The sequence below is a fragment of the Erpetoichthys calabaricus genome, chromosome 11 (assembly GCF_900747795.2).
Source record: "Erpetoichthys calabaricus chromosome 11, fErpCal1.3, whole genome shotgun sequence".
Classification (NCBI taxonomy): domain Eukaryota; kingdom Metazoa; phylum Chordata; class Cladistia; order Polypteriformes; family Polypteridae; genus Erpetoichthys; species Erpetoichthys calabaricus.
In genome coordinates this window covers 39,892,318-39,920,098 of record NC_041404.2, presented here as the reverse complement: position 1 = coordinate 39,920,098, position 27,781 = coordinate 39,892,318, and the positions used below count along the sequence as shown (strand labels likewise).

Here is a 27,781-nt window from a genome sequence, read left to right as displayed (position 1 = left end):
GCCTTCAGATGTGAAGCGACTGAGCAAACTTTCCAACTAGACATCTGTCGCCTAACAAAGGCGCTGTCAGCTGCAGCCTCGCGAACGCCAGTGGCAGGTGATGCTGAGGTGACTTGAGCTCTGCCAGTGACAGGTGGTGACGCGAGAGGAGCTGATCTCAAGGAGCCTGGCCTGCCGTTAACTTATCTGTTGCCAGTCGGGTCTCCGGAATGTGCTGAGCGACGGTTTGAAATCTGGTTTGACCGGGGTAGCCCATTTCAGACATCACTTTATGCGGTGTTTTTCTTACAGGTGCGCCAGGAGCTGTGCAGCCCGCGACTTCCTCGCTCAAACTCCGTGTCCGCTCAGTTCTCGCGGTAAGTGAATGCTTCGCACGCTACTAAACGCACCCCTTTCGTCTTTAGATAAAATTTCGTGTATTCATGCAGTAAAGGTGTTTGTGATCGTTCTTAATACTTAATGAGTATTTTTATTTGTGACGGGGCGGAAGAATTGTGATCTTTATCGACACGGAGCTGTCGCGTGACAACGTTGCCGATCCAGCCATTTATTGTATTACTTCTTTCTCTGATTAGCTTTTTTTATTTTGATAGTGACATCTATCATTCGCTTCAGAATGAACCTTAAAATAGAAAGTTGTCTTGTACGAGGACTCCAGATATGCACCGGGGTCTCTGCGTGAGTCTCGGGGTCGTGCTTAGGTGTGAGACTTACCTGTAGTGGAAAAAAGAGAGCGTCGTGTGCATTGTGCGCATGCGCAGAACTTTCACGTTTAAATAAATCTCGAGGTGGCTTTTTTTTCCCTCGGTGGTTTGCATCGCCCGTGCCGGGTACTTTATAAACGAACTTACAATCAGAACTGTCGCTGTGGGCGAGCCTCGGATGGGGTCGAGACTGTCCAATCAAACAGTTAGGCTCATCTATTAATATTTTTTAAGTGAGTGAAAAGTAACGTACTTTGTAGATTTACAAAGAGCTGAATTGGGGAATTTTGATTGATAGGCGACTGTCTAGCGAGTATGATGACATGTACCCATACTACTTAATCGGCGCAGACGGTAACTCAGCATCGGTGGACCATTAGTAATTACAAAGCACAGAGCACCTAAAAAACAAAAAAAAGATTATAGTAATATGAAAATTGCTGGCCACTTCAATTGCTGCTTATGTTTCACCGGACGGAGCGTGCTTGACGAAGGTGTCGACCAGAGCCGGAATGGTAACATGTTCCAAGTTCGATCACTGTGGATGAACAAGGGCACGGACAATTCTGAGGGGGCGCTATACGGGGCACATTTTTACATGGATCTTTTTCTGAGCTTTGATAGGTTTGCGCGCACCCCTGCCGTGCTGTCTCATTTGTTTTATACATGTAATTTTCCAACCAGTGTCTTGAATGGGGGTAGGGAGAGGGTGCTGGAGCCTATTCCAGATAGCATAGTGCGCAAGACAGGAACAAACCTTGGACAAGGGGGCCAGTTCATCGGAGGGCGATCACACCCACGCGCCAAACACACACCTAACCTGAATGTTTTTGGACAACAGGAGAAAACTGGAGTATCCAATGGAAATCCACGCAGACACGAGGAGACCCCTGCATGTCACCCTACAACCACTGCGCCACCGCTCCGCCCCGCTTTACACAAACACTCTTCAAAATGCTGCTTCTCTGATGGCACAAGATGGTTCTTTACTGGGTTGTGTGGCTCCTCGTAAAGCCACTGCTTGACAAAACTCAAGTCATTCTGGGAAAAGTTCTTTGCACACGAAGCTGTGTTTTATGCTTTGAAAACTTTCTGATATGTAGAAAAAAATCTGAAATATTTACTGTATTGTAGGCTACAGAAAACTCGAACTTAGCCTGTGTTAACGTATTCAGCGAGAATCCTTTTCATATCCTGAGCAATTGGTGTTTTACAAATCTGTTATCATCTATTTTTGATTATTTATGAAGCCGTTTACGGATCTAAATTAATAAAGGCTTTTTATTGAACTTTCACAATGCTACTTCTTTTGGGGACCAAAAACGGTTCCCTATGGCATCACTTTGAAGAACTACTTTGGCACTTTTATTTTTGAGAGTACCCTTCGGTTACGAAAACAGCACCCTTGTGTACATTTATTGAATTTGTGGAGCTCGCACCCCTTAAGACTTCGACGAATGGCGAGGGGGGGTGTGGATCGGAGGTCCCCGCTCGGTATCCGGAGCGGCGCGCGCGCCGCATCAGTTATACAATTGGGTTCCCTCTGTGCATTTAACTCTGACTTTACGGAGCGCTCGCCCCTTAACTTTTTAGGAACGGTTTCCCTAACGGATTGAGCGCCTCAGGCGGTAACCACCCTTCTAATTTTGTGGCGCAGGATACGGAGCCAATCCAGGCAGCACTTGGTGTAAGGCAGGAAACCGCCCTGCAAAGGGCGCCATTCAATCATATAGGGTACACTGCCGAGGTCGCACGTACACGAAGACATCTTGAAATTCAAAAATAAGCTAAACCTCCAACGCCTTTGGGGAATGAGGGAGGAAAACCTTACGTAGGTACATAGGAGGAGAATTTCGATGGCGTGTGGAGGTCAGATTTGTTAATCAATGCACTACCAATAAAACACTTTATAATTTAATTTTCCGTGCAATAAGTATAAACAGATCTCCAATACCGTTAGTAAAATAGGGAAACATATCTACTTACAAGTATAATCGGTATAATTAAACGATAATACAATTGTCATCATATCCAGTCACTAGGGAGACGATCGATGACGGGCGTTTCACTTGAAACCATGGATGGCTCAGCAGTACGCTCTTAAAATAACTACTCGTGGCATTGGCTTTTTCTTGCTTAACCATCACTTCAAAAAAAGAAAAAAAAACACTTAATTCTGAAAAGGGTTTATTGCGTATGAAGTTCGTTCCTTAGGCTTTGAAAAGGGTCCTACTCTGTTAGGCATGCGCAGTGGTTAAAGCTTCGTAGGTTGAGGGTTCAAATCGCAAGTCTATTCACCTGTCTGTGCTCTATTTGGAAACAAAAAAAATGAAATGAATCCAATCATATCTCCTAAATGATGTGAGTCGCCTTGGATGAAGACGTAAGATAACAAGTACAGTAATAATAATTCTTCTTCTCCTTTCGGCTGCTCCCGTTAGGGGTTGCCACAGCGGATCATCTTGTTCCATGTCTTCCTGTCCTCTAAATCTTACTCTATCACAATAATAATAATAATAATATTCTAAGTTGGCCCTAGTTTGTGCTTGGTGTGTGGGTGTGTTTGTGTGTGTCCTGCGGTGGGTTGGCACCCTGCCCGGGATTGGTTCCTGCCTTGTGCCCTGTGTTAGCTGGGATTGGCTCCAGCAGACCCCCGTGACCCTGTGTTTGGATTCAGCGGGTTGGACAATGGATGGATGGATAATAATATGGACAAAACAGCAATCTTATATACAGTACTGCAAGATACTAACAGATCAAGAAAACCTGAACTTAGCCCTTTGTTGCTGTCATTTTAAAATCGTGGGCTCGTTTGAACACTACAAATACATTCTCCTCTATTCATGATTATTTATAGCTCCTTGTTGTGGACCTGAAGGATCTTTCTGGAACCTTCACGTAGATGGTTCCCCTATATGGCATCGTTCTGACTAACCACTCTGGTACCTTTACCTTTAAGAATGGGGCGCGCGCTCGTGACACCGAGGGAATCCCCAACACCCCGTTAATCGAAGTCACCAGATATGGACACCCAGAGGCGCTGCCCCAAAACAATCCACCGGACCAACTGGATTGTGGTGGTTTAGGGTGTAACGTGCGTTCTTTCGTTAATGTTGAATTACGGGGATTCGTGTGTATCACTTTCTTATAAATGGGGGTCCTGTACTGCTGGCTTTGACAGATTCGGCGGCTCGTGACCAGAAACGAAGGATCTGACCACATCATGAATGTCGCCGAAAGGAGTCCGAAAAGTGTGTGTGGTGTGCTGTATTGTAGTGAAGAAAACTATTAAACACGGAATCTTTGTCCTTCACAGAGGTATGTGGCTCTCAGTAGTCTCCTTGTCTGTCCTACCTGTTTTGGGGGCTTTGGTGTTCCAGCACCGGGGCCGAATGGCCGGCGTCTGCCGAAGTGTTTTTCAGAGATGGAGATTCACGAACACTTCAGTTGGCGCCTTGGAGCAGCGCGTCCACGGCTTTGTCATGACGAACTCGACGCACGGACAGCCAGACAGCGTTCTGCAGACTTTTGACGACTTCTCACGGTTGGAACCCACATGCAGCATAGGCCGGGAGAGGGGTAAGTGTGTACCAACAGCAAGAACAACATTCATTTCTGTAGCGCATTTTCATACAGAGGGGCGGCACGGTGGCGCTTCCCGGGTCCTCCCTGTGTGGAGTTTGCATGTTCTCCCCGTGTCTGCGTGGGTTTCCTCCAGGTGCTCTGGTTTCCTCCCACAGTCCAAAGACATGCAGGTTAGGTGGATTGGCGATCCTAAATTGGCCCTAGTGTGTGCTTGGTGTGTGGGTGTGTTTGTGTGTGTCCTGCGGTGGGTTGGCACCCTGCCCAGGATTGGTTCCTGCCTTGTGCCCTGTGTTGGCTGGGATTGGCTCCAGCAGACCCCCGTGACCCTGTGTTCGGATTCAGCGGGTTGGAAAATGGATGGATGGATGGATATGGAGAAAGCAATTGTCTGTGGCCACCACCTGCACAACCATTACCTTTCTGGGTGTGTCTTGCTGTAGCCTCTTCCTGTCACCTGTTGTCACTTTCATTTGCACCAAAGCAGGTGAAGCTGATTCACAATCACTTATGCTTCCTAACTGGACAGATTGATATCCCTGAAGGTTAACTGACTTAGTGTTAGACTGTGATGATTAAACTTTCCCTTATGTTTTTTGAGTAGTATATATTGCTATCTAGAAAAGTTAAGTATTTATTTTCAGTCATTATTTCTACCTCCTCTGTGAGAATAATGACGGGTAAACATATAGATTTTTGACCCTGTGTTCGGATTCAGCGGGTTGGAAAATGGATGGATTTTCATACAGAGCATGCGGGGCAGGATTAACCATTAAGTAAAAATAAGCAAGTACTAAGGGCATCAAGTGAAGTGGGGATACCACAGAAATTTTCCATTGCCAGATTTTGCTGGGACTACACTATATGGTGCAAAACTGCAAATGGTGTTGCTCAGGGGTCCTCAGTCATGGTCCTGCAGGTTTTTGTTCCAACCCAGTTGCTTAATAAGAAAGCCTTTATTGCTCAAGGAACACTTCTGCTTCAATTTAGTTGTCTCCCTCTTTAAGGTTTTTTGTTCCTTTATTGATTATTTTAGTCTTAAACAGCTGTATTCTTGGTTTTTAATTGCTCTTAATTAGCAATAACATACAAATGACAAAATAGAGCAGCACTTCTCCATTTTGCTTGTTTCCATTTACACCTCTGTGTGTATTTATCGTGCACTATTGGGTTTAATTAAATACTTGGAAGGAAAGTGAAGAGAAAAAAGTGAAGGACTGAGAGTTACTCCTCCATTTTAGCCTTCAAATCATTTGGATGATATCCTTAGAAAAGGAAAGAAAATCTAGGATATGAGAATGACTTGACATAGCGGAGTTAAAGCACTAACAAGCCATGAAATTAAATTATTATCAAGAATTGCTTTCTAAATAAGCAACTGGGTTGGAACAAAAACCTGCAGCCACTGCAGCCCTCCAGGACTGTGATTGAGGACCCCTGGTGTAGCTGAACCAGGTTTGACAAAAAGAGCCTCCCATATTAAATGAAAAAAAAAACCCGTCCCTACCCGACATAGACAGGCAGGGGCACAAGTTCCTTGGCATAGCACACGTTTATGCAGGGGGGAAGCGTTTTTTGCTCGCTCCCCTCAGTGCAGTACAATCACAAGTAACACAGTCCTTTTTCTCTTGTCCTTTCTCTCTTCCCTCCTCCTCCTCACTTCATCTGACTCCCTCCCGACTCTGGTTCCTCTCTGTGAGGCAGCTTGTTCCTTTTAAGCCACAGTATTCCATGTGGTTCATTAGGGAGGTCTTGCATTACTCCCAGGTGTGGCAGAAACCCAAAGTAGGGTCCTGCCGCCCCCACAGCATTAAAAAGGAGGAAACCCAGCATTTGGTGATGTCCATGAGTTCAAGACTTCAGGCTGTCATTGCCAGCAAAGGGTTTTCAACCAATTATTAGAAATGAACATTTTATTTCCAGTTATTTAATTTGTCCAATTACTTTTGAACCCCTGAAATGAAGGGATTGTGTTAAAATAATGCTTTAGTTGCCTCACATTTTTATGCAATCGTTTTGTTCACCCCACTGAATTAAAGCTGAAAGTCTGCACTTCAACTGCATCTGAGTTGTTTCATTTAAAATTCATTGTGGTAATGTACAGAACCAAAATTAGAAAAAAGTTGTCTCTGTCCAAATATTTATGGACCTAACTGTATGTCAGGTGAAGACCAGACACTGCTCCTTAAATGCCTAATACCAAACTTATGATGAGGCATGGTGATAGCAGTCTCCTGGTTTTAATGGTGCTTCTCGAAGTTAGGGACAGGTGTACTGATCAGGATTGAGGGAAGGGTGATTGCAGCAAAAGACGCAGAGGTCCTTGGAGAAAACCTGCTCCAGAGGGCATCCAACTTCAGACTGGGGCAACAGTTCACCTTTCTGCACATCAATGACCTGGAGCATGCAGCCAAGGTAACACTGGAGTGGCTTCAAGACAAGTCTTAGTGTCTTTGGGTGGCCCAGTCAATGCTCAAACGTAAGTCCCACAGAACATGTGTATAGAGACCTGAAGATGACAGTTTATAGTTGTGTCCTATCCATTCTAGCAGAGCTTGAGAGGATCTGCCATAAAGACTGAGATAAACTGCTCAAATCCAGGTGTGCAAAGCTTGTAGAGGCTTCACCAAAATGACTCACAGCTGGAATTGCTGTCATAGAGGTTTCTACAAAGTATTGAATTAAGGCTCTGAATATTCATATGACTGAGAGATTTCAGTGTTTAATTTGGAATATATTTGCAAAACTTTCTGAAAACACATTTTCAGTTTGTCATTAACAGTTATTAAGTATAGATGGGCAAAATGTATTAATTTAAAATTAAATCTACAATACAATAAATTATGCAGAAAGTGATTGATTCTGAATACTTCCTGAAGATGGCATTATATCATTATGGTATGAAAATCATTTGAAGTGTGCATATTCAGTTATTAAGTAGCAAAGCTTTACCTTAGTATTAAAGGCGAGTATTTGGTTAAATGTTCTCCCCGTGTCTGTGTGGGTCACCTCAGGGGGCTGCAGTTTGCTCCCACAGTCCAAAGTCATGCAGGTTAGGTGAACTGGTGATCCTAAATTGTCCCGAGTGTGTGTAAAGTTGGTGTGTATGTATGTGTGTGTTTGTGAGGTTGGTGTGTGTGTTTGCCCTGTGATAGACTGGCATCATGTCCAGGGTTTGTTCCTGCCTTGTGCCCTTTGCTAGCTGGGTTAGGCTCCACCCTGTTCAGTACTAAGTGGGTCAGGAAATGATTGACTGGCTTATATTGGTTTAGTAGCAATTAAAATTAACTAAATATTTAAAAAAAAACAACTTATAACAATATTATTTTATTTGTAGATCCATTTATTAAAAACAGGAAAGGCTTTAGTGTTGGGATTTTGTTTTCCTTTATAAAACATGAAAACAAAACTAAATTAGGTGGGTCAGAGTAAAGATGGGTATAACAATATTTACATATACCTGTACATAAACGTTTGATCTTTTAATACAGTATCAATGTGAGCGTATGGCAACACTGCTACCCATAAATATTCTTGCACATTGAAACAATGAATTGATTACCTCTCTCTGCAGGATTTCTTAGCAGCTAAAACACTGCCTATGCATTTACCCGTTTAAAATTATTTTGAACCGTTAATCGTATTACGGTTTTCACAGTGAAAATGTGCTGTTAATGTGTTACCTTTCATTTGTGCTGCAGGTGAGCTTCTTGACCGCATAGTCATGAAAGTCTCACCACAGCAAGTGCTGGAGCTCGGAACCTTCTGTGGATACTCAGCGGTGCGAATTCTCAGACTTCTGCCAACTACTGGGAAGCTCCTCACGGTGGAACGAGATCCTCACACTGCCGACGTGGCCGAGGAGATGATCCTGGTGGCAGGCTTTAAACACTCACAGGTAGAGTCACGTCCATTGTCTTAAACCTTGTTTTCCTGTCGCTTTCACCTTTAGAAATAAAGGCTTCAAAGCGTTTCTTCAGAGCAGTGCCACAGGGGAACCATTTTTGGTTTCTGAAAGAACATCTAGATGAAGGTTCCGAATGAACCTTTGTTTATTTAGATTCACGATAAGACTTCATAAATAACTGTGAATAGATGGTAACAGATTTCTAAATTCTCAATGGGTTCCTGATTTTAAAAGGACCTTTACTGCACACTGTAACACAGGCTAAGTTCAGATCTTCTTGATCTGCTCATGTCCTGCTAGGTAGCCTGTTATACATTAAAGATTTCTGTTTTGTCCACATATAAGGAACCAATTTAATATGCGAAGAACCCCTCATAGAATGGGATAGTTCTTTGTGAAACACCGATGTATGGGGCAAACATACAACCCAGTAAAGTGCCATCAAAGATCCAATATTTTTAAGTGTTTAACATTTCTCAGCAGCTTCTGGGCAAATGTAGTAATCAGCCCTGGGTGGTACACCCATACTGAGGGGTACCCTAAAGAACTCATAATTGCCCTACAGAGCCCAAAATTCTAATATCTGTGATGTGAGAGAAATTTTGCATGGCATGTCATAATCAATGAGAGCACAGGAAAACTATGAGGATGCCACACCGAAAGCGAAATGGCTAAGAAATAAACACAGGTCCTTTGAGCTATAGTGTGGTGCTAAACTGTCATGGTCCGGCTCTCCTCCCAGAATTGGCACTTACTTTGCGTCTGATTTTGCAAGTTTTGCTCCAAATCCCCACAAATCTACAGCAAAATTGAATGGATTGCTCTCACCTGTCACTTTAAATCCAAAGCTATTGAACCCTTGCTTATCTGAAAGTACTTAAAACAATAAAGCATTGTCACTTATTGATTTGTTCTGCAAGTCTGGCAGCGTGGTGTAGAACTTATAACTTTGGACTTCAAGTCCTGATGGTGTTGTGGGTTCAAATCCTGCTATGATATAGTGTGACCACGAGCAAGTCACTTCACCTGCCTGTGCTCCAACTGGGAAGAACGAAAGAAATGTCACCAATTACGCCTCAACTGTTGTAAGTCACCTAGGATAAAGGCGTCAACCAAATTACAAGTAAAAATAATAAAATCCTGTAATGAAGAATTCTTTGTTGAGAAGTTTCTGGCTCAGCTCAGCCCAGCGTGTGCTATTGGAATTATTGATTATATTAATATAAATACTAATCCTTGTTCATCCTGTGGGTTTCAGCATATCCCTAAAGAGTTTGTTTGGAGTAGTGCTTTATAACAATGAGGATTTTAAACTCTCCTTACATTTCACTAATGTGAACATCATCATGTCTTTATTTTAAGTGCTTTAATCATTCTGTTTATACACCATTTTGAAAATAATTGCAGAAGTCATCAGGACAAACTGAGAAACCTGGAGCATACCAAACTTCCCACTTATCCCCCTATGGGCTGAAAGTTACATCCTATTTAATTACAGTATAATTTCACTGTTACCTCATCTCATAAAAGCCTGGAGGGGGCAGTGGGGGGGGGGGGTGATAATGGGGTATTCCGACACTCCCTCAACAACGTCTTTGACCACAGACAATATGGAGGAATATGTCAGACAAAATTAAATAAGTTAATATATTGTGAACTGTGACAATAAATAAGTAAAAAAAAAACACAATAATATGTGAAATTTTTAATCAGATGTCATGAAATATGTTTTCTGTTGCTTATTTCTTACGTATTTATTTAATTGCTTCTTCGTCTATTTATTTCAGTGACAATATACACAACATGAGTATGCCCTGAAATGAAAGCTGTCACTTTGCTCGTCAGCATTGAGAGGGCGGGCTCTAGCGAATCCTTTGCTTTGATTGGTGAAGTGAGTGTGTATAAATCTGTGGCCATCAAGTGCTACATGTATAATAGGCAGGCACCACACATCAGATACAGACTGCTGAGAAGATGTTGAATGCTGGGCTCCTTGAATTAAAGAAGCTGTTTAGTACAGTGATTCCAACTAACTTTTCACAGTCATAACTTTAAGCATGTGCTTTGTTTATATTATGAATTGTGCATGTTGAGGATATTTTTAGCTCTTAAAATATTTTTTACAGCAATATATCGTGTGGGAATTTGGGTTGCTTTTTCTCTAGCATCTTCTTCTGTGTGGGTTTTTCACAGTTGTATGTTTCCTGAATGTGATGATTAATTACATGATGCAACATGATTTTGTTTATCATTCGGGCACCGCCTGGTTAATATTACCATTAACGCAACGTGGCTCCCAGGTGCCATGGACATTACATAGTATGATGCCATGCCTTATCACTGTCGGGCAACCGGAGCGCGTGCGCCGTGGAATTTTCTAGGGGCGCCGCGAAAACTTTTGTAAAATATTTAAAATTGCTAGTGTTTTTGAACTTTTGGTTGATTAAAAAGATAATGTTTTTTAAAAAATATTTTATGTTGGAAAAATAGATAACGGTTGATCAGATTGCTGAATAAACGAATGTATTTATTTTGAATGCAAGTTAAAATGTTCGCTGTTCACCATTCATCATACTATCAACACCAGCGGTGTCAAAAACACATCTCGTGAGACTTAAAAAGTATCGTTGTTAGTCGATCTCGCTCACTGTACGGATAGAAGAAGGCGGAGCAAATATAGAACGAGAAAATACGAACGCTACTGTTTTTATTGGCGATTGTCCATAGATTGTGTCGTGACGACTTTATTTATGGGCAGTCCCTCAGGTGCGCCGCAAAAGAAAATTTTTGGACTTAGTGCGCCACAACTCGAAAAAGGTTGCCTTTCACTGCCTTACATCATCAGCGTGACCCTCTAACTTCAGGCCAAACATTCATTCAGTATCTGTGTCCAACTTTGATTTTTGGTTTATGAGTTGGCTCTGGTGTTTAGCGTTTAGTCTTTACAGTTTTGACTTTTTTCTAAATTGGCAAACATGTCATCTCGGGGTCCTTGGGCAGAATAGCTTGTTTTGGGAATCTTGTGGCTCACAGACTTCTGGAAAGTTGTGAGTGTGTCGGCTCCACTCTATCAACGATTCACCAGTCAAAACACAGGAGTCGCTAGAACTCGCCCATTCAGCCTTGACAGGTGAAAATGAAAGATTTCATTTCGAGGTGTATTTCATGTTGTGTGAACTGAAATAAATAAATGATGATGTAGTGAAATAAATGCTTAAAGAAATTAGCAAAAAAGAATGTATTTCATGACACATTTATTTATGCTCACATTATCGTGTTTTTGTTTATTTACTGTAACATTTCAAATTGCATTTATTTATTAGCATATTTATTTGATTTTATCTGAAATATTCCTCATAACCTGTAGGGTTATTTAGGTGTAACTTTTAAGAGGGGTCTGAAGCATGACGCACCCACTCTCACTTATCCTTCTGAAACCAATAAATCCAATGATCTGGTGTGCTGACTGCTGCAGACAATGACTTGGTAATGCATCTCTCTCTCTCTCTCTCTCCTCTTTATCAGTTTCGGCTCCTCAGCTGCACTGCTCAGGTGGCCATTGCACAGCTCCAGTCGTGCTATGGGATTTCAAGTGTGGACCTTCTTGTTATGAAGCACAATGTTGCTGATTACCTGGCTGACTTGCAAACCCTGGAGAACAGTCGCATCTTGAGCTACGGTTGCGTTCTCTTGGTCCTCAAAAGCCATCTTCCTGGAGCATTACAATTTCTTCAGTATGTCCATCACAACGCTTCTTTTAAGGTGGTGTCACAGGTAATGGACGTGATGGAGATCCATTACTTGCCTCCTATAACAGGACCGGCTCTCTAAGGTGTCACCAAGCTTTGGTGTGATCATGGCCAGTGTTAAATTCATACCTAAAAAGTATTGTCTGTTAATTTAAAACAGAAGAGCATCAAGGTGTGGGTTGTGTGTAACTCAAGTGTACAAATAAAGTCAGCCATGAGAGTTGTGAGTGAAGATCTGTCTCCATGTGGTTGTGTTTCATGCTCTTTATGCATTCCTAATTTTCAGACAAAACAGTAAAAAGGGCAGGGATCCAGGCTGCTGGCTAGAAACTTCTCTGTGTAAGTCCACAAAAAGGCGATATGTGGACAATAATAAAATGTAGCATTACCTCAGCTACTTGAGTCATAAACGTCCATTGCAGTCGTGAAAACACCAGAGAAGCAGGGCACTGCCCCCTAGCTGAGACTGTAAGCATTTTTGTTGGGCTGATGTGCTGGAACTCACTGGACTGAGCACATTTTATATTGTCCCACTTCCATAGCACTAAGTGACACTGGCTGATTCAGGCCCAGTAAAACTTTTAGTCTATGAGAAAGGGAGGCAAACAGCCCTCCTTGACATGCAGAAGAAAGCAGCCTGTGTTTATCAAGAGGCCTCCAGAACTGTAAATACACCCCAGATGGATGGGCACACAATTATAATGGGAAAGGCCTGCTTATTAAGAGAGTCCATTATACCCTTCTTAGATTGGAGGCAGGACAGATCCACATACAATCTGCCAAGTGTTCATTTGGTCCTCTGCTTTTCGGCTTGGCTGCACAATTTTAGGCCTCTCCTGAATCTCTGTAGCCACCGGTGCCCCCTGTGACTTTATCTTCTCCCTCCAATGAGCGCCGGTAAGCAGCAGAAAGTCTGTACAGGACCTCGGCAGATGGTTGGCATTGTGATTCTGCCTTCTGGGACAGCAACATCTCAAATAGGGTGCTGACCTCGGAGAGTAAGTTCCCAGTTAGTGTTGGAGAGGCAGTATGGCTCTTCCCAAATGTAGAAAATACAGTGGTTCCATCGGCAGGGATAGGCACAGCCGGTGCTGCTAGTGACAGCGGCTCCTGAGGGACAAAGATGTTCTCCCTGTAGTCTGCAGTGAGCGGCAAGGAAAGTCGTGCCATCCATGCAGGATCAGGAAGGTCCACAAAGACATCATCTAGAAGGGAAGAAACAAGTGCTTATGTGGGTTTGTGATGTGCTAGAGTATTAGGTTAATCACCGATATCGGGTTCTCTATCTTCCCAAGCACGTTTACCTATTCTCATTGGCCAAAGTGTGCTGCTTGCAGCTCATCAAATGCTCAATGAGAAAAGCATCATACCCTGCATCACATCATGTATTCCAAGGTTTCAAATTACTTGAGTCATGTTTACACAAGAAAACATGAAATTTGTCTTCTCAGTTTCATCTTATAACAGACAGAAATGAAATAAAACAACAAATAGCAACAAGACAGGTTGAAATTTACACAGAAATTCTAAAAGGTTTACATCCTTTGAAAAACAACTTCTAGCAGTTTGATAATGCAATTTTACCTACAATGGTTATATCATAAATATATGAAAACTTCTTCTCTTCTGGATGTTTTTAATTTTCTCCCATATTCCTTGTTAAAAAGAAGTATGGCACTAGGAAGAAAGAAATTTCTGGTGCGATTTGTATGGATGTTTAAGGCGATGCTCCTCCCTCATTTACTGAAGTTAAATTCAGTATGTAATGGGTGTCCCTCATCAGCTGAGATGATTTCCATTTTTGTTTATTTTTTTTTGGAATGACCCTCTAACACATATTTACCAAATTCTCTCTGTCAGCCCCAGTAACGTTAGTTGCACTCTTGGTACTTTGCTGTAGCTTTTTTAAATTCCTGTTTGTCAAATTACTGAACCAAGCCATGAACCTGAAAGTGATGACAGACTGCATCACACTGTGAGAAAAGGACAACATGAGGTCCTTATCTATTTTAAACACTTGAGTTTATGCAGACAAAATAAGTGTTGGTTGCATTTAGAGAATATGTATTTTACATTAATATTTCAAATATGCACTGCTCAAAACATTAAGGGAACACTTAATCATCACAGTCTAACACCAAGTCAAATAAGCTTCAGGGATATCAGTCTGTCCAGTTAGGAAGCATAAGTCGTTGTGAATCAACTTCACCTGCTTTGGTGATGGTGATGTGGAGAGGCAACAGCAAGACAACCTCAAAAAATGGGAATGGTTTTGCAGGTGGTGGTCACAGAGAAGGGCGGCACGGTGGTGCAGTGGTAGCGCTGCTGCCTCGCAGTTAGGAGACCCGGGTTCGCTTCCCGGGTCCACCCTGCGTGGAGTTTGCATGTTCTCCCCGTGTCTGCGTGGGTTTCCTCCGGGCGCTCCGGTTTCCTCCCACAGTCCAAAGACATGCAGGTTAGGTGGATTGGCGATTCTAAATTGGCCCTAGTGTGTGCTTGGTGTGTGGGTGTGTTTGTGTGTGTCCTGCGGTGGGTTGGCACCCTGCCCAGGATTGGTTCCTGCCTTGTGCCCTGTGTTGGCTGGGATTGGCTCCAGCAGACCTCCGTGACCCTGTATTCGGATTCAGCGGTTTAGAAAATGGATGGATGGATGGTCACAGAGAATCACTCTCTCAAAATCCTTCCTGACTGATTCTTCTCTAGTTTTGCATTTTGCTTGTCTTCTTGTTACTACTGGTAGCATGAGGCAGTACCTGCAGTCGATTTATGCTGCACAGGTAGTCCAGCTCCTTCTGAATCACCCATCCATATGTGCTGCCTCAAGGAGATTTGCTGTGTCTCCCAACACAGCCTCAAGAGCATGAGATACCAGGAGATGGTCCATTACACAAAGAAAGCTAGGAAGAACCATAGAAGTGCATCAACCCAGCAGCAGGACCGGCATCTGCTTCTTTGTGCGAGGAGGAACAGGAGGAGCACAGCTTGACCCCTGCAAAATGACCTTCATCTGGCTACTGGTGTGTATAATTCTGACCAAACTGTCAGAAACAGACTCCATGATGGTGGCATGAGGGACTGACATCTCCTAGTGGGACGTGTGCTCACAGCCCATCACCATGCAGCTTGATTGGCATTTACCAGAAAATACCACAATTGGAAATTGGAAAGGTGTACTGTTCTCTTCACAGATGAGAGCAGATTCACACTGAGATGTGAAGGAGTGAAAGAGTCTGGAGACGCTATGGTGAAGCTTATGCAGCCTGCAACACCATCCAGAATGACAAGTTTGGTGGTGGGTCAGTGATGGTCTGGTAAGGTATATACTCGGAGGTTTCACACAGACATTTTTGTGATAGGCAACGGTACCCTGACTGCCGTTAGGTACCAGGATGAACTCTTCAGAGCCATTATCAGACCTTACACTGGTGCAGGACAATGCCTGGCCAGAGTGTGTACAGGTCCTAGATGACGAAAGCATTGATGCCATTAAATGGCCCACATGTCCTCTAGCTCTTCTTGTGTAATGGATCATCTCCTGGTATCTCCTTCATGCTCTTGAGACCATGCTGGGAGACAGAGCAAACCTTCTTGTGATGGCATGAATGGATGTGCCATCCTGGAGGAGCTGGACTATCTGTGCAACCAGGTACTGCCTTATGCGACCATCAGTGACAAGGACACTAGCAAAACACAAAACTAGAGAAGAATGAGTCAGGAAGGATATGGAGAAAGCAATTGTCTGTGGCCACCACCTGCACAACCATTACCTTTCTGGGTGTGTCTTGCTGTAGCCTCTTCCTGTCACCTGTTGTCACTTTCATTTGCACCAAAGCAGGTGAAGTTGATTCACAATCACTTATGCTTCCTAACTGGACAGATTGATATCCCTGAAGGTTAACTGACTTAGTGTTAGACTGTGATGATTAAACTTTCCCTTATGTTTTTTGAGTAGTATATATTGCTATCTAGGAAAGTTAAGTATTTATTTTCAGTCATTATTTCTACCTCCTCTGCGAGAATAATGACGGGTGAACATACAGATTTCTGCCTTTTAAAGTGAAATATCACTTCTTTGGTCTTTTAACATGCAAAGTAAGATGGTTCTTATTACACCAATTTATTAGACATTCCACTTGATTTAAACAATGGCTTTCATTCTCCCCAAATGGGCGAACTATCAGCATGGTGTCATCAGCATACTTGATAAAGGAACAGAAGTCATTGTTCTGTCTCAGGTGAGTTGTGTACAGTGTGAATAGTAATGGAATGCATCTTTAAGGAGCCTCTGTATTTGAGAGAGTGACTTTTGAAAAAGTGTCATGTACTTTACATCAAGATTGCCGCCTTGCCGCATATCAAGTGTCCTCTCAGCAGGGAATTCTACCTGCCAGCAAATTACCTATCCCATCAGACTCTCCACCATGCCCCTATCAAGTGTCTTGTCATCAGGGAATCTTGCTTGGGACCATTTTCTCTATCCCATTAGAACTGAATACTACTCAGGCCCCAATCATATATTCTATATAGCCAAAAGAATGTGGACATTTTTCCAAATTATTGAGTTAAATTATTTCATTGTTAAAAAGGTGTGCAGATTCAAGCACACAGCCATGCAATCTCCAATGACAAGTGTTGGCAGTAGAATGGGTTGTATTGTACAGCTTGGTGTGGTGGTGTTAAACATGACAGTCATAGGATGCCACCTTTACCACAACTCAGTATTTGAAATATCTGCCCTGCTAGATCTGCCCTGGTCGACTCTTAGTGTTAATTTTGTAAAGTGGAAGCATCAAGGAGCAACAACAGCTCAGTCACAATGTGGTAGTCCATGCAAACTCACAGAGCATGGCCACCGAGTGATGAAAAGCATGGCATGTAAAAATCTCCTATCATGAACACATCACTCACAGTAGAGTTCCAAACTGCTTGGGAAGCAAAATCAGCACAAGAACTGTGTGTTGGGAGCTTCAAGAAATGGGTTTCCTTAGTCGAATAGCTATGCACAAGCCTAAGATGACTACCAGTATGTGCATTGCCAAGCGTTGGCTGGAGTGGCGTAAAACAGACTGCCATTGGACTCTGGAGCAGTGGAAACATATTCTCTGGAGTGATGAATCACACTTCACTATCTGGAAGTCTGATGGATAACTATGGGTTTGGCAGATACCAGGACAACGGTACCTTCTGGTCTGCATTGTGCCTACTGTAAAGATTGGTGGAGGAGGGATAATGGTCTGGGGCTATTTTTTAAGTTTGGGTTCGACCCCTTGGTCCAAGTGAAGGTTAATGTTAATGCTACAAGATACAAAGACATTTTAGTCAACTGAGCACATCCAAAATTGTGACAGCTGAAGAATTTCCTTTTTCTTTTCCAGTATGATTGTGTTTTTGTGCACAAAGCCAGGAGAATAAAGATTTGAAGAAACTTGACTGGTCTGCACATAGTCCTGACCTTAGACCTAATGAACTCTTTTTGAATGAATTCAGAATGCCTATTTTGAGCCAGGTCTTCTCGTCCACCTGATCTCACAAATGCTATTTTGGCTGGATGGTCACAAATTCCATATTCCCATTGTGGAAAACCTTCCCAGAAGAGTAGAAACTGTTATATCTCCAAAAAGGTACGGCCAACTCTGTATTAATGTCCATGGGTTTGGAATGAGATGTTCAACAAGCTCATATAGGTGTGATGGTCAGCTGTCCAAAATCTTTGAGCCATATAGTGTAGTGTATATCTTATCATTTCTAAGGCAACTTGCCTGACACCAAAGTGTATCCCCTACACAATACAGGCCAAGGTGTCTTGCTTCTCTTTGATGCATTGAACATGATTTAAAAACTGAATGTGGCCTAAGATAGTTTAGATATTCTGGTCCTCTATAGGTTGAGGAAATTATGGAAGTTATGCTATACCATGCAGTGAGGTTGTCTGAGATGAACAGGCCATACAGGAGATGAAAGTCAGAAAAGTAAGGTAAAGTAAAGAGAACTTCAGTCTCTACCTGTTGGGTGGGGTAAGGTTTCCATCCCTTCTGCCAGCAAGGGGTCAGTTGGGGAGTCACGTCCAGTTTCCCAGTCCACATCACCAGCTTCACTCTCTCCATGGCCGCTGTCCTTAGTACTCAACCAGTCGGCATCCTGTCCTCCACTCCTGTGGCCATTAAAATCAAACTGTCAGTCATGAAAACATTACTGTGCCTCCCATCCATCAGCCTGCATTAAACAGCGGCCATCAGCCACGATGTCTAATTCTTTTAGGAGAGATGAGGGCGTAAAAAGAGAGCGCAATAAAGCAGGCACAAAAACAGCAAGTCAAGTTAACTCAGACACCAAAAATGCAAACTGCCGGCGGGTTCGGCAGAAGACTGTGTCATGTGAGAAGGCTAATATCAAAATGCCACAGAAGCAGCAACACTGAGTCTGTGGAAACTTGTCAGGGTGCAACGAGCAAGCAGCCAAACCGCTTTCATTACAAAGACAAAGAAAGAAAGTTAGCCTTCTGGGCATGTTGGAAACATAAAAGAAAGAATCTGATTACAAGCTCATCTTCTTGTATGATCCCCCTGAGGTGCTGACAGGGTCATCCCAAAGAAGAGGTGGAGTTCAGGAGATGCTGTGGAGTTTGTTACTAGACTGAAATGATGGAGCTGTAGATGTAGCTGGTGGCTGACAGAGTTTAGTTTGTAAAGTGGAGGATTCAAGATGGGGCTATGGAGCAAAGTGAACATGATGGGGAACAGAAGTGGTCAGACCTGTTAACCCAAATCAAATCATAAGCCAAGCATTTGCATTTCTGTTGGCAGACATTAGTCAATATGAATTTTCAATATAAAATCAAATGAAATCAATTAAACTTTAACAAAGCACTGATGTCAAAATGAAATGAATGCACTGCAGAGAGGCTGATCTGCTAATTAACTAGACACTAGATTGAAGTGATTGTTTTGTAACAGGAGGTCAGTGCCACTGTGAGCCAATATTCTAAAATTCACAAGTTAGCTAAAATCAACAGATGAGATTTCTTTGCTGGGTCACAGCCCACGAGTTAAGCCCAAACAAAAATGGAACCATCCAATAAGTTCATTAATGGCTTTGAACATCATTGTGACTTCTGAAGGCTTATTATAAGACTGCATGAATTGAATACTATATAGATAGATAGATAGATAGATAGATAGATAGATAGATAGATAGATAGATAGATAGATAGATAGATAGATAGATAGATAGATAGATAGATAGATAGATAGATAGATAGATAGATAGATACTTTATTAATCCCAATGGGAAATTCACATTCTTCAGCAGCAGCATACTGATACAATAAATAATATATAAGAATGATAATAATGCAGGTGAAAAACAGACAATAACTTTGTATAATGTTAAATGTTAACGTTTACCCCCCGGATGGAATTAAACAGTCGCATAGTTTGGGGGAGGAACGATCTCCTCAATCTGTCAGTGGAGCAGGACAGTGACAGCAGTCTGTTGCTGAAGCTGTTCTTCTGTCTGGAGATGATACTATTAAGTGGATGCAGTGGATTCTCCATAATTGCTACAAACTAGACACACTCAATGCCAGAACACAGCACCACCGAGTCAGACTGCACATATATGCATATGCATATATCTACATGCTACACCGATCCCTCTCTCACTTGGACAGAGGCAGTGGTGCTGTAAGAATTATGTTTCTGGACGTCTCTAGCGCCTTCAACACCATCCAACCTCTGCTCCTTAGGGACAAGCTGACAGAGATGGGAGTAGACTCATACCTGGTGACATGGATCGTGGACTCTCTTACAGACAGACCTCAGTATGTGCGTCTTGGGAACTGCAGGTCTGACATTGTGCTCAGCAACACAGGAGTGCCGCAGGGGACTGTACTTTCTCCGGTCCTGTTCAGCCTATGTACATCGGACTTCCAATACAACTCAGAGTCCTGCCACATGTAAAAGTTTGCTGACGACACTTCTATCGTGGGCTGCATCAGGAGTGGGCAGGAGGAGGAGTATAGGAACCAAATCAAGGACTTTGTTAAATGGTGCAACTCAAACCACCTACACCTGAACACCAGCAAAACCAAGGAGCTGGTGGTGGATTTTAGGAGAGTGAGGATGGGGGTGCACTTTGAGCTTACTCTCATTTTGAATGTGAGTACAGGACACATTAATAGCATTTCATGGAAATTAAGGTGAGGAAGTGCTTTTAATATCAGAGGATGAGATGTGTTAGGTTCAGTTCATTAAGATGGAGGTGAGGGGGTAACTAATGAGCTCACTTTTCAGTAGTTAGCGAACAGTGCCAAAACAAAATAAATTAAACTCCATTAATTATACTGAGGGTGAGGCATGTCCGTAGTATTTTATCAAGGCAGAGCTTTAGCACTCACTGCAGTTCTGAAATCAGAATCAACGCCTCAAATAAGTTCAATGGAGTTTTAAGACTGGTTAGTAACAATCATACACATGGCGATGAGGAGGAAATGCACAACACAATGCAGATTTTAGTGGAGTAGCAATATTTAATAAGGCCTGAAGTTTTATGATTGAGGGAATAATATGTTGGTAGCATTCATAGAGATGAGGTGGGAGGCAAGGCTTAGTTCATTTGACAGTAAGATTTAGGTGCAAGATTTAGGTGTAGGAAGTGAGGGGGCGCTGTTGAGCTCACAACATTCTGAGAGTGGGAGGTGTTAGCAGCATTTCATAAGGATAGTGGTAAGAGCACTGATACTCCCTTACTGCAGTACTGAAAAATAATGATAGAAACAGTTAAGAGACTAAACTGACTATACTGACTCTATGTGCCTATGGAGGGTTAGGGATTGGGTTTGGTTAGATTAGGTTGGAGAAAGGGGGAAGTTCCCATGGGCTCCTTCCACATTGTGAAAACTAGCTTTGTTGTTTCCAGTTCCATTGGTTGCCCAGGGATGCACTAGCCTTCTCCACCATATCGTTAGGATTTTTTTTCTCACCGCTGTCCCTTCATGTTTAATTCTGTTAGAAAATGTGTTTGTAGTTTTTGAAACAGGACTCTTTCTGTTTGCTTTCCCTCTCTATTTTGTCAATGGGAGTTGTGTTGTAGCCCTGTTGTAGTTAATGCCTCCTAGACATTGCTGGGGTTGTGTGGTGTAAGGTTGGTGGTATTAGGGCTATTTTTGTTAGGGTAGCTTCTTGGAGGTGAAGGGTTATTAGTTTGGGATGGGTGTATTGCTTGTAGAGTGGAACTTACAGGTGGTTGTGGCTCCTGGGTTATATTTTTTCTAAGTTTAGGGCCTGGAGGATTTTGCTCTGGTAATGTGGTGTTTTTAAAGATATGATTTGTGTGTGTGTGTGGGGGGGGGGGGGGGCTTTGGAGGTGTATGTATTGGTAGGGGAGACTGGAATCAATGGTCATAGGTGCAGATTCTAAGGTCTGTGCACCTCAGCAGTAATCATAACTGTGATACCTCTCATTGGAGGAGGGCCCTGGGGCAGCCGGTTCTGACCAGCGAGGAAGGAACTATTGGTCCAGTTGGACCTTAAGGTGGTTATATTGAAAATCTCCTCCCAGTTGGGTTAGGTTTAGGGTGAGTGAGTATTACAGAATTTCACATCATGTAAAGTTTCATGCCATCAGTTGGGAGAGGTTGGGGAAGCTGCACATGTCTTCACCATTGTTGCCTTACCTGCCAGTTCTTCCTGAGTACTTGTTTCCTCTGAAGTTGGGTCTTGGCTGGAACTGGCCCTTGTGCAGCAAGGAAAGCAGCTGGGAGATCTGCTATAAAACAGGAAAGGCAACTGTGAAGGGAAGCCAAGCTTCTGAAGGCAGACAGTTGTTTGTCACATTTCCTTCCAGTACACTCAGCCTAGCACATTCTCCTAAGCACGTTCTGCCAAACACACATTTTCTCAATCCCTCCTCAGCCCACTGGATTTAACCTAAAGGCCCAGAACTTCAGCCTGTTCATCTAACTCCATCTACTGTTACCTTGACAGCAGCTAAGATAACTCATTCAATTTAGATGTAAAAAAGATGCCTCACATGTTGATATTTTGGGTTTCCATAAAGCATCCTTCACAAGATTAACTGGGGTACAATAGGGGAGAATGAGCTTACAAACAAGCTGAGATCCTCAGGGCTCCCAGATTGTGTGAACAAGGCTCTGAGGTGGTGTGCTGACCTTGAAATTGAGACTTTTAAAAATAAAATGCAAATTTGACTGTCTCCTCAGTGAACACCCATTATGTATCTCAGCAAACCCTGCATCCCATTTATTCTGTGTACTCTTTTATCTTTCCATATAGCCAGTATCCTTTACAACATTTCACATGAATCTTGTGCAAATGCAACCCTCACTCAGCTCAATATACAGTCCATTCCGCATATAGTGCCTATATGCCAGACTGTTATTTTACACTGCCTAAAGCATTTGGGCTAAACCATTGCGGGCAGAGCCAACTCCTCCTGCCATATCACCCCCTCCCTGCCAGCTGTCCCCATTTCCAAAGACTCATTTACTTCTCACCTGTACCTGTGATGATGCAGCTGTCACTTCAGTGGGGTTGTATTCTGCCAAGGCGGCCATAGAGAGGCGGAATAAGTTCTGGAGTATGCGTTGCTGGTCTTCATTCTCAGCTTGCGCTTTGCTCTCTGTGTTCTTCTGTCTCCGCAGGGTTCGATAGAGGACAGGTGATGAGGGGTCCTGCTTGCCAGCACTTCCTGACATCTTCATTGTGCTGCTGTCAGCGTGCACTGGCATGGAATCTTCAGTGTTGTGTAAGTTGATATCCTTCGGCTTACGGAGCGTTTTACAAGAGCCAGAGGGGGTAAAGAGAAGGCTTTCATTGTCCACCTTACGTAGAGTCCGGCATGATGTCAGCGTATCATTGGGATCTGGGAAGGTTTGGTTTCTAAGAGTCCTGCTCAAGGAAGGGGACAAATTAAACTGGCAAGGTGGGGAAGGAGAGGGCACATCCATGGTGTCATCTGAGGGACCTGGCAGAGCCTGGCCGATGCCACCGTCACTGGACTCTGCTGGTCGCCCCCTTAGCACTGGCACTAAGTGGATATCAGCCTTGTGGATCTGTTTTTGAGGACGTCTCGGGTGTCTAGTGTAGGTTGACTCGGCCTGTCTGCAGTTGTAAGCCCGGTTGTCCCGTCGTTTCTCGGTGTGGCACAGCGTGCTCAGGCCTGCGGCTATTAGAAGTACCAAAAGCAGTCCGGCAATAGTGCAAATGAGCACTATCATGGTGACACTGAGCTGGTGTCGCCCACCCGAAGATGAGTTCTTCAGATGATCAGCCAAGCTGAGGAACGTCATCTGTAAAACTACAGTGGTGGTGAGTGCAGGAGAGCCCATGTCTGTGACTGTGACGTCAAGAAGGTAGACCTTTCCAAGCAGTTCGGTGGTATTGCTGCTGTTGACGAAGATCTGGCCAGTAATTTCATTAATGGTAAATATGCTGCTGTCACTCTGACTTTTCATCCTGTAGCGTAGTTCCCCATTAATACCAGAATCTAAATCAGTGGCCCGGATGCGTGCTGCTGGATACCCATCAGCTTTAACACAATCCGCCAGCTTGGGTGGCACACAGTTCCTCAAGTGATCACCGTCTAGTTCACTAACAATCTCACCAGTATCAGTGTTGATGGGGACGCTAACAGTTGCCACTCCGTTTTTAGGAGATGGGTCCACAATTATAGGATAATTGTCATTGATGTCTTGCACCCTTATAAAAAGTGTAGCACTGCTTGAGAGTGGTGGGTTCCCCTTATCGATGCCCTCAATAATGAGTGTAAAGTTCTGCCGTTCTTCAAAGTCAACTGGTTTTTGTGCAATGACAGTGCCATTTGAAGGATGAACTGCAAAGGCTGGTGACAAGCCCGGCTCCTTAATGGAGTATGTAATGGTCCCAGCCATGCCTAAGTCAGCATCACTGGCCTTCATGTTAATCACCTGGATTCCTCTTTGGTTGTTTTCTTTTAAAGACACCATGTAAAAATTACTTGAGAAGACAGGAGCATTATCATTCTCATCAGCTACGTGAACAGCCAGATGTTTACTTGCAGAAAAAGATGGCGTCCCATTGTCCTTGGCCACTAGGGTCAAATTATACCAGTCCAGTTTTTCCCTGTCCAAGGAGGCATTGGTCACTATCATGTAATTATCTCCATGGGTCTTCTGTAGTCTGAAATGTCCAAGCCCATGATGAATTTCACATTGCACATTTCCATTTTCACCTGAGTCTGCATCTGACACCACCATCAGAGCAAGGAAACTTTCAAGGGCGGCATTTTCTGGGATCACTGCAACATCCATGCTGGAGGATACCCAGGAGAGATGGATGACAGGAATGTTATCATTAACATCTAAAACTTTGATATTAAGTTTACAGTGTGATGGGATGGGACTAGGCCCCAAATCTTTCGCTTGGATATCAATTTCATACGCCTGCTTTTTTTCATAATCCAAAACACCACACAGGGTCACTATGCCTGTCTTGGCATCGATATGGAAGAGATTAAATACTTCCTGAGGTGCATGTTTGCTGAAAGAATACTCAACCTCTCCATTGGCTCCTTGGTCAGGATCAGTAGCTTTAAGACTGATGACCATTGTTCCCTTCTGGGCATCTTCTCTCAACTCTGCCGTCAATAGGTTGTCTTCAAAGATGGGACTGTTGTCATTTGAATCCAAAACATTCACCCTGACTAATGTGGTGCCAGATTTTGGAGGATTTCCTTTATCCCAAGCTGTGAGAAAGAGTTTGAAGGAGGACTGAAGCTCCCTATCCAGCTCCTTGATGACAACTAGCTCTGCATGTTTTTCCCCTCCAGACCCTGTGATGACATCCAATGCAAAGTGTGGGTTGGCTGACAAAGAGTAAGTCTGTAAACCATTTGGCCCCCAGTCCGGGTCCAGCGCTCGATCCAATGGAATCCTTGTCCTCAAGTTAGCACTCTCCGAGATTTCGATCTGCTGCTCCTGGCTCTCAAATGTAGGACTGTTGTCGTTTATGTCCAACACTTCAACCTGTATGTGAAAAACTCCAAACGTAAATCCTCTTTGATAAAAAACGTTGAACTTGATTACGCAGGTCGCATCATTCGTGCACAGGGCTTCTCTGTCTAACCGGCCCAAGGTGCTGACCGCCCCGTCACTTTCTGAAACTTGAAACGGAATCGCTCCGGTGTCACTCGAGACTTGGAACTTCATCGCAGGGCCGTTCTGTCTTTCCAGTGACAAAACATCCTCCAATTTGCCGACCACAGTCCCGCTGGATACCTCTTCATTCACCCGGTATGCCGCACTAAAGACGGTAGCGGAGTTGGAAAGCGAGCGAGCGCAAAGGCAGCCTAGGAGGAAGAGTGAGAGTTCGGCAGCCCTGGTCTTTCTCAGTTGCATGACTGCTGCACTGGCTGATGCTGCCCGTTATGCAGAGCTGGGTGACATGACCCACGAGGACACCTTGGTGACTAGCAATCGAGAGAACGGCAGGTACCTTCCGCGCGTTCATTCGTCCTTCCACTTGTGCGCTGTCTTAGCAGGGAGGCTGGCAAGTTTGGAGTGCCGGCTCGCCGACTCACACACAAGCACGCAGTGACGGCTCCACCTTAGCAGGAAAAACAGCCCCTCAGGAAACTGGGCAGCAGTTAAAAGAGAGCTGACTCGTCGTTAAAGACGTACTCACCCTTTTCTCGGTAAACAATTGTTCATCACTTGCTTATCTGCCCATCTTTTGATGCCTGCACTGGCAAAGTCCCAGCAGTCCCGAGGTAGAATGGAAGAAAGCAAGCGCGAGCAGATGAAAGTCCTATCATCGTAACTGTGCCTGACTGAATGCGTCTCTTGCGGCTTTTCTGATCCTCCCCGACAGTTGCCGCTGGCTCTGAGAACTTCTACTGATTTAAAACGTTGAAATTCAAACTCAAAATGAAGTGCTGCTTTTCTGCGCACCCCCAACGGGATGCTAAATTGGATTAAGCGAATTCGAGTTGATACCTGGATGGACTGGGTGGCTCAATGAAAGGGCGATTGAGTGAAGTAATCTATTCGAATACGATCAGAATATTGTAAGCACGGGTAGTCGTGACAGTCGTCTTTATTAGTGATATCTGATTCTAAATTGGCCCTAGTGTGTGCTTGGTGTGTGGGTGTGTTTGTGTGTGCCCTGCGGTGGGTTGGCACCCTGCCCGGGATTGGTTCCCTGCCTTGTGCCCTGTGTTGGCTGGGATTGGCTCCAGCAGACCCCCGTGACTCTGTGTTCGGATTCAGCGGGTTGGAAAATGGATGGATGGATGGATGATTAAGTAAAACACTAGAGCAGCATTTACCGCAGGGTATAAATCAGTCATTCTCCAAACTGCTTAATTCAATTGAACATCGTCAGCGTCTTGCTCATCAGCATGGGTGCAAGGCAGGAAACAGCAGTTGCTCCTTAACCGAACCTGCACGTCTGTAGGAACATAAGACGAAAATCCACAGAAACACTGCAAGAACGTGCAAAATCCATACTACGGACGATCAAACGCGACTCGAAATCCTAAGACGGGCACTTCATCTATGACGCAGCCTAAATGGTCAATGCAATGTTTAAATAAAAAAAAAATATGAGACAAAAATATTATTTAAAAGGGCCAAACTATAGAAACGATACACATTAAAATGTTAAGTACAAATGCATGCAGGTTAGGTGAACTGCCATTGATAAATTTGCCTTATTTTTTGTTTGTGTGAGTGTTTGTATGTTCACTCAGTAATGGACTGGAGCCCTTTGCCTTGGGCCCTATGCGGGTCTTCCCCGTGGCTCTGCCCAGGATAGTCGGGGTTGAAAATGGATGGTTAGTTAGGCACAATACTGGTCAAAGCAACTGCTGAGATTTTATTGAATAAACCATTGGTGTTGCTGTGATTTTAAAATGGGTACAGTTGTGGAGCGTTAAGGCGGACCACCTCCGTCCAAAGTTTGTTCCTGCCTCGTGCCAGGTTCGCTGGGAGAGGCACCGGCTCCTTGCCTCCCTGGGCTGGATTTGTGTATTAGAAGATAGACGGGCCTACGCTAACACTTATGCTTGTGCGCCTGCCAAGAGATTTGCTCCTGGGAAGGATGAATTCCTTCAGCCTTTTGTAGGGATGCATGCGTATTTAGGCTATTTTTACTTTGAACCAGACTTCCTCTTCTGTACGTGCTACAAAGAAGTGGACACTCTAGACTTTACAACTTCAGGCGGAAAGTGGATGGGTCTTTGGGATAAAATTTGAGGAGTGGTTGGGGATTTGTCTCATTCTCCGATTTACAGGGACTGTTTGCTTCTGAAAACCTGACCCTGCCGTGGGGCTACGATAGATGGATAGATAGAAATAAAAGGTAACATACAGTATACAATAGTTATAGGTATTAAAGACATAGAACAATATAGATTGATAGATACACAGATAAGAAAGACATACAACGCAAGAAAGCAATACAATATAGAATGATGGATATGAAAGACACTATATAAATTAGATTGATAGCTATGAAAGGTGCTATATAAAACACAGTTATGAAATTGAGACACAATTAAAAGGAACTGTATACAATGGATACATAGGTATCAACTAAAGGTGCAATACAATATAGATGGATGGATATTAAATACACTATATAAAATATATGGATAGGCAAATATGAAGATAAGAAAGATATAAAATAGATATGGAAGGTGCTATATTAAACATATTATGAAATTCACTGGATAGATAGATAGATAGATAGATAGATAGATAGATAGATAGATAGATAGATAGATAGATAGATAGATAGATAGATAGATAGATAGATAGATAGATAGATAGATAGATAGATAGA

General features: G+C 43.4%; 2 protein-coding genes across 4 annotated transcripts; one reads left to right on the top strand and one right to left on the bottom strand.

Moving 5' to 3' along the window:
- LOC114661268 (transmembrane O-methyltransferase homolog) lies at positions 1 to 12,170 on the top strand. Its single transcript, XM_028814482.2, has 4 exons — positions 1 to 356; positions 4,021 to 4,283; positions 7,988 to 8,184; positions 11,719 to 12,170. Exons 2-4 carry the CDS (start codon positions 4,025 to 4,027, stop codon positions 12,022 to 12,024), a joined length of 762 nt encoding a protein of 253 aa, XP_028670315.2. The 5' UTR covers positions 1 to 356; positions 4,021 to 4,024; the 3' UTR covers positions 12,025 to 12,170.
- Positions 12,171 to 12,760: 590 nt separating this feature from the next.
- pcdh12 (protocadherin 12) lies at positions 12,761 to 25,823 on the bottom strand. Of its 3 annotated transcripts, none has more exons than XM_028812992.2 (4): positions 22,456 to 25,823; positions 21,616 to 21,704; positions 17,945 to 18,093; positions 12,761 to 13,147 (listed from the first exon to the last, which is right to left on the bottom strand). In XM_028812992.2, exons 1-4 carry the CDS (start codon positions 25,333 to 25,335, stop codon positions 12,768 to 12,770), a joined length of 3,498 nt encoding a protein of 1,165 aa, XP_028668825.2. In that variant the 5' UTR covers positions 25,336 to 25,823; the 3' UTR covers positions 12,761 to 12,767. The 3 variants fall into 3 exon arrangements, with proteins under 3 accessions (XP_028668825.2, XP_028668826.2, XP_028668824.2); XM_028812993.2 differs by having other exon boundaries at positions 21,616 to 21,707; positions 22,462 to 25,823; XM_028812991.2 differs by having other exon boundaries at positions 21,616 to 21,707; positions 22,456 to 25,822.
- Positions 25,824 to 27,781: the final 1,958 nt, after the last annotated feature.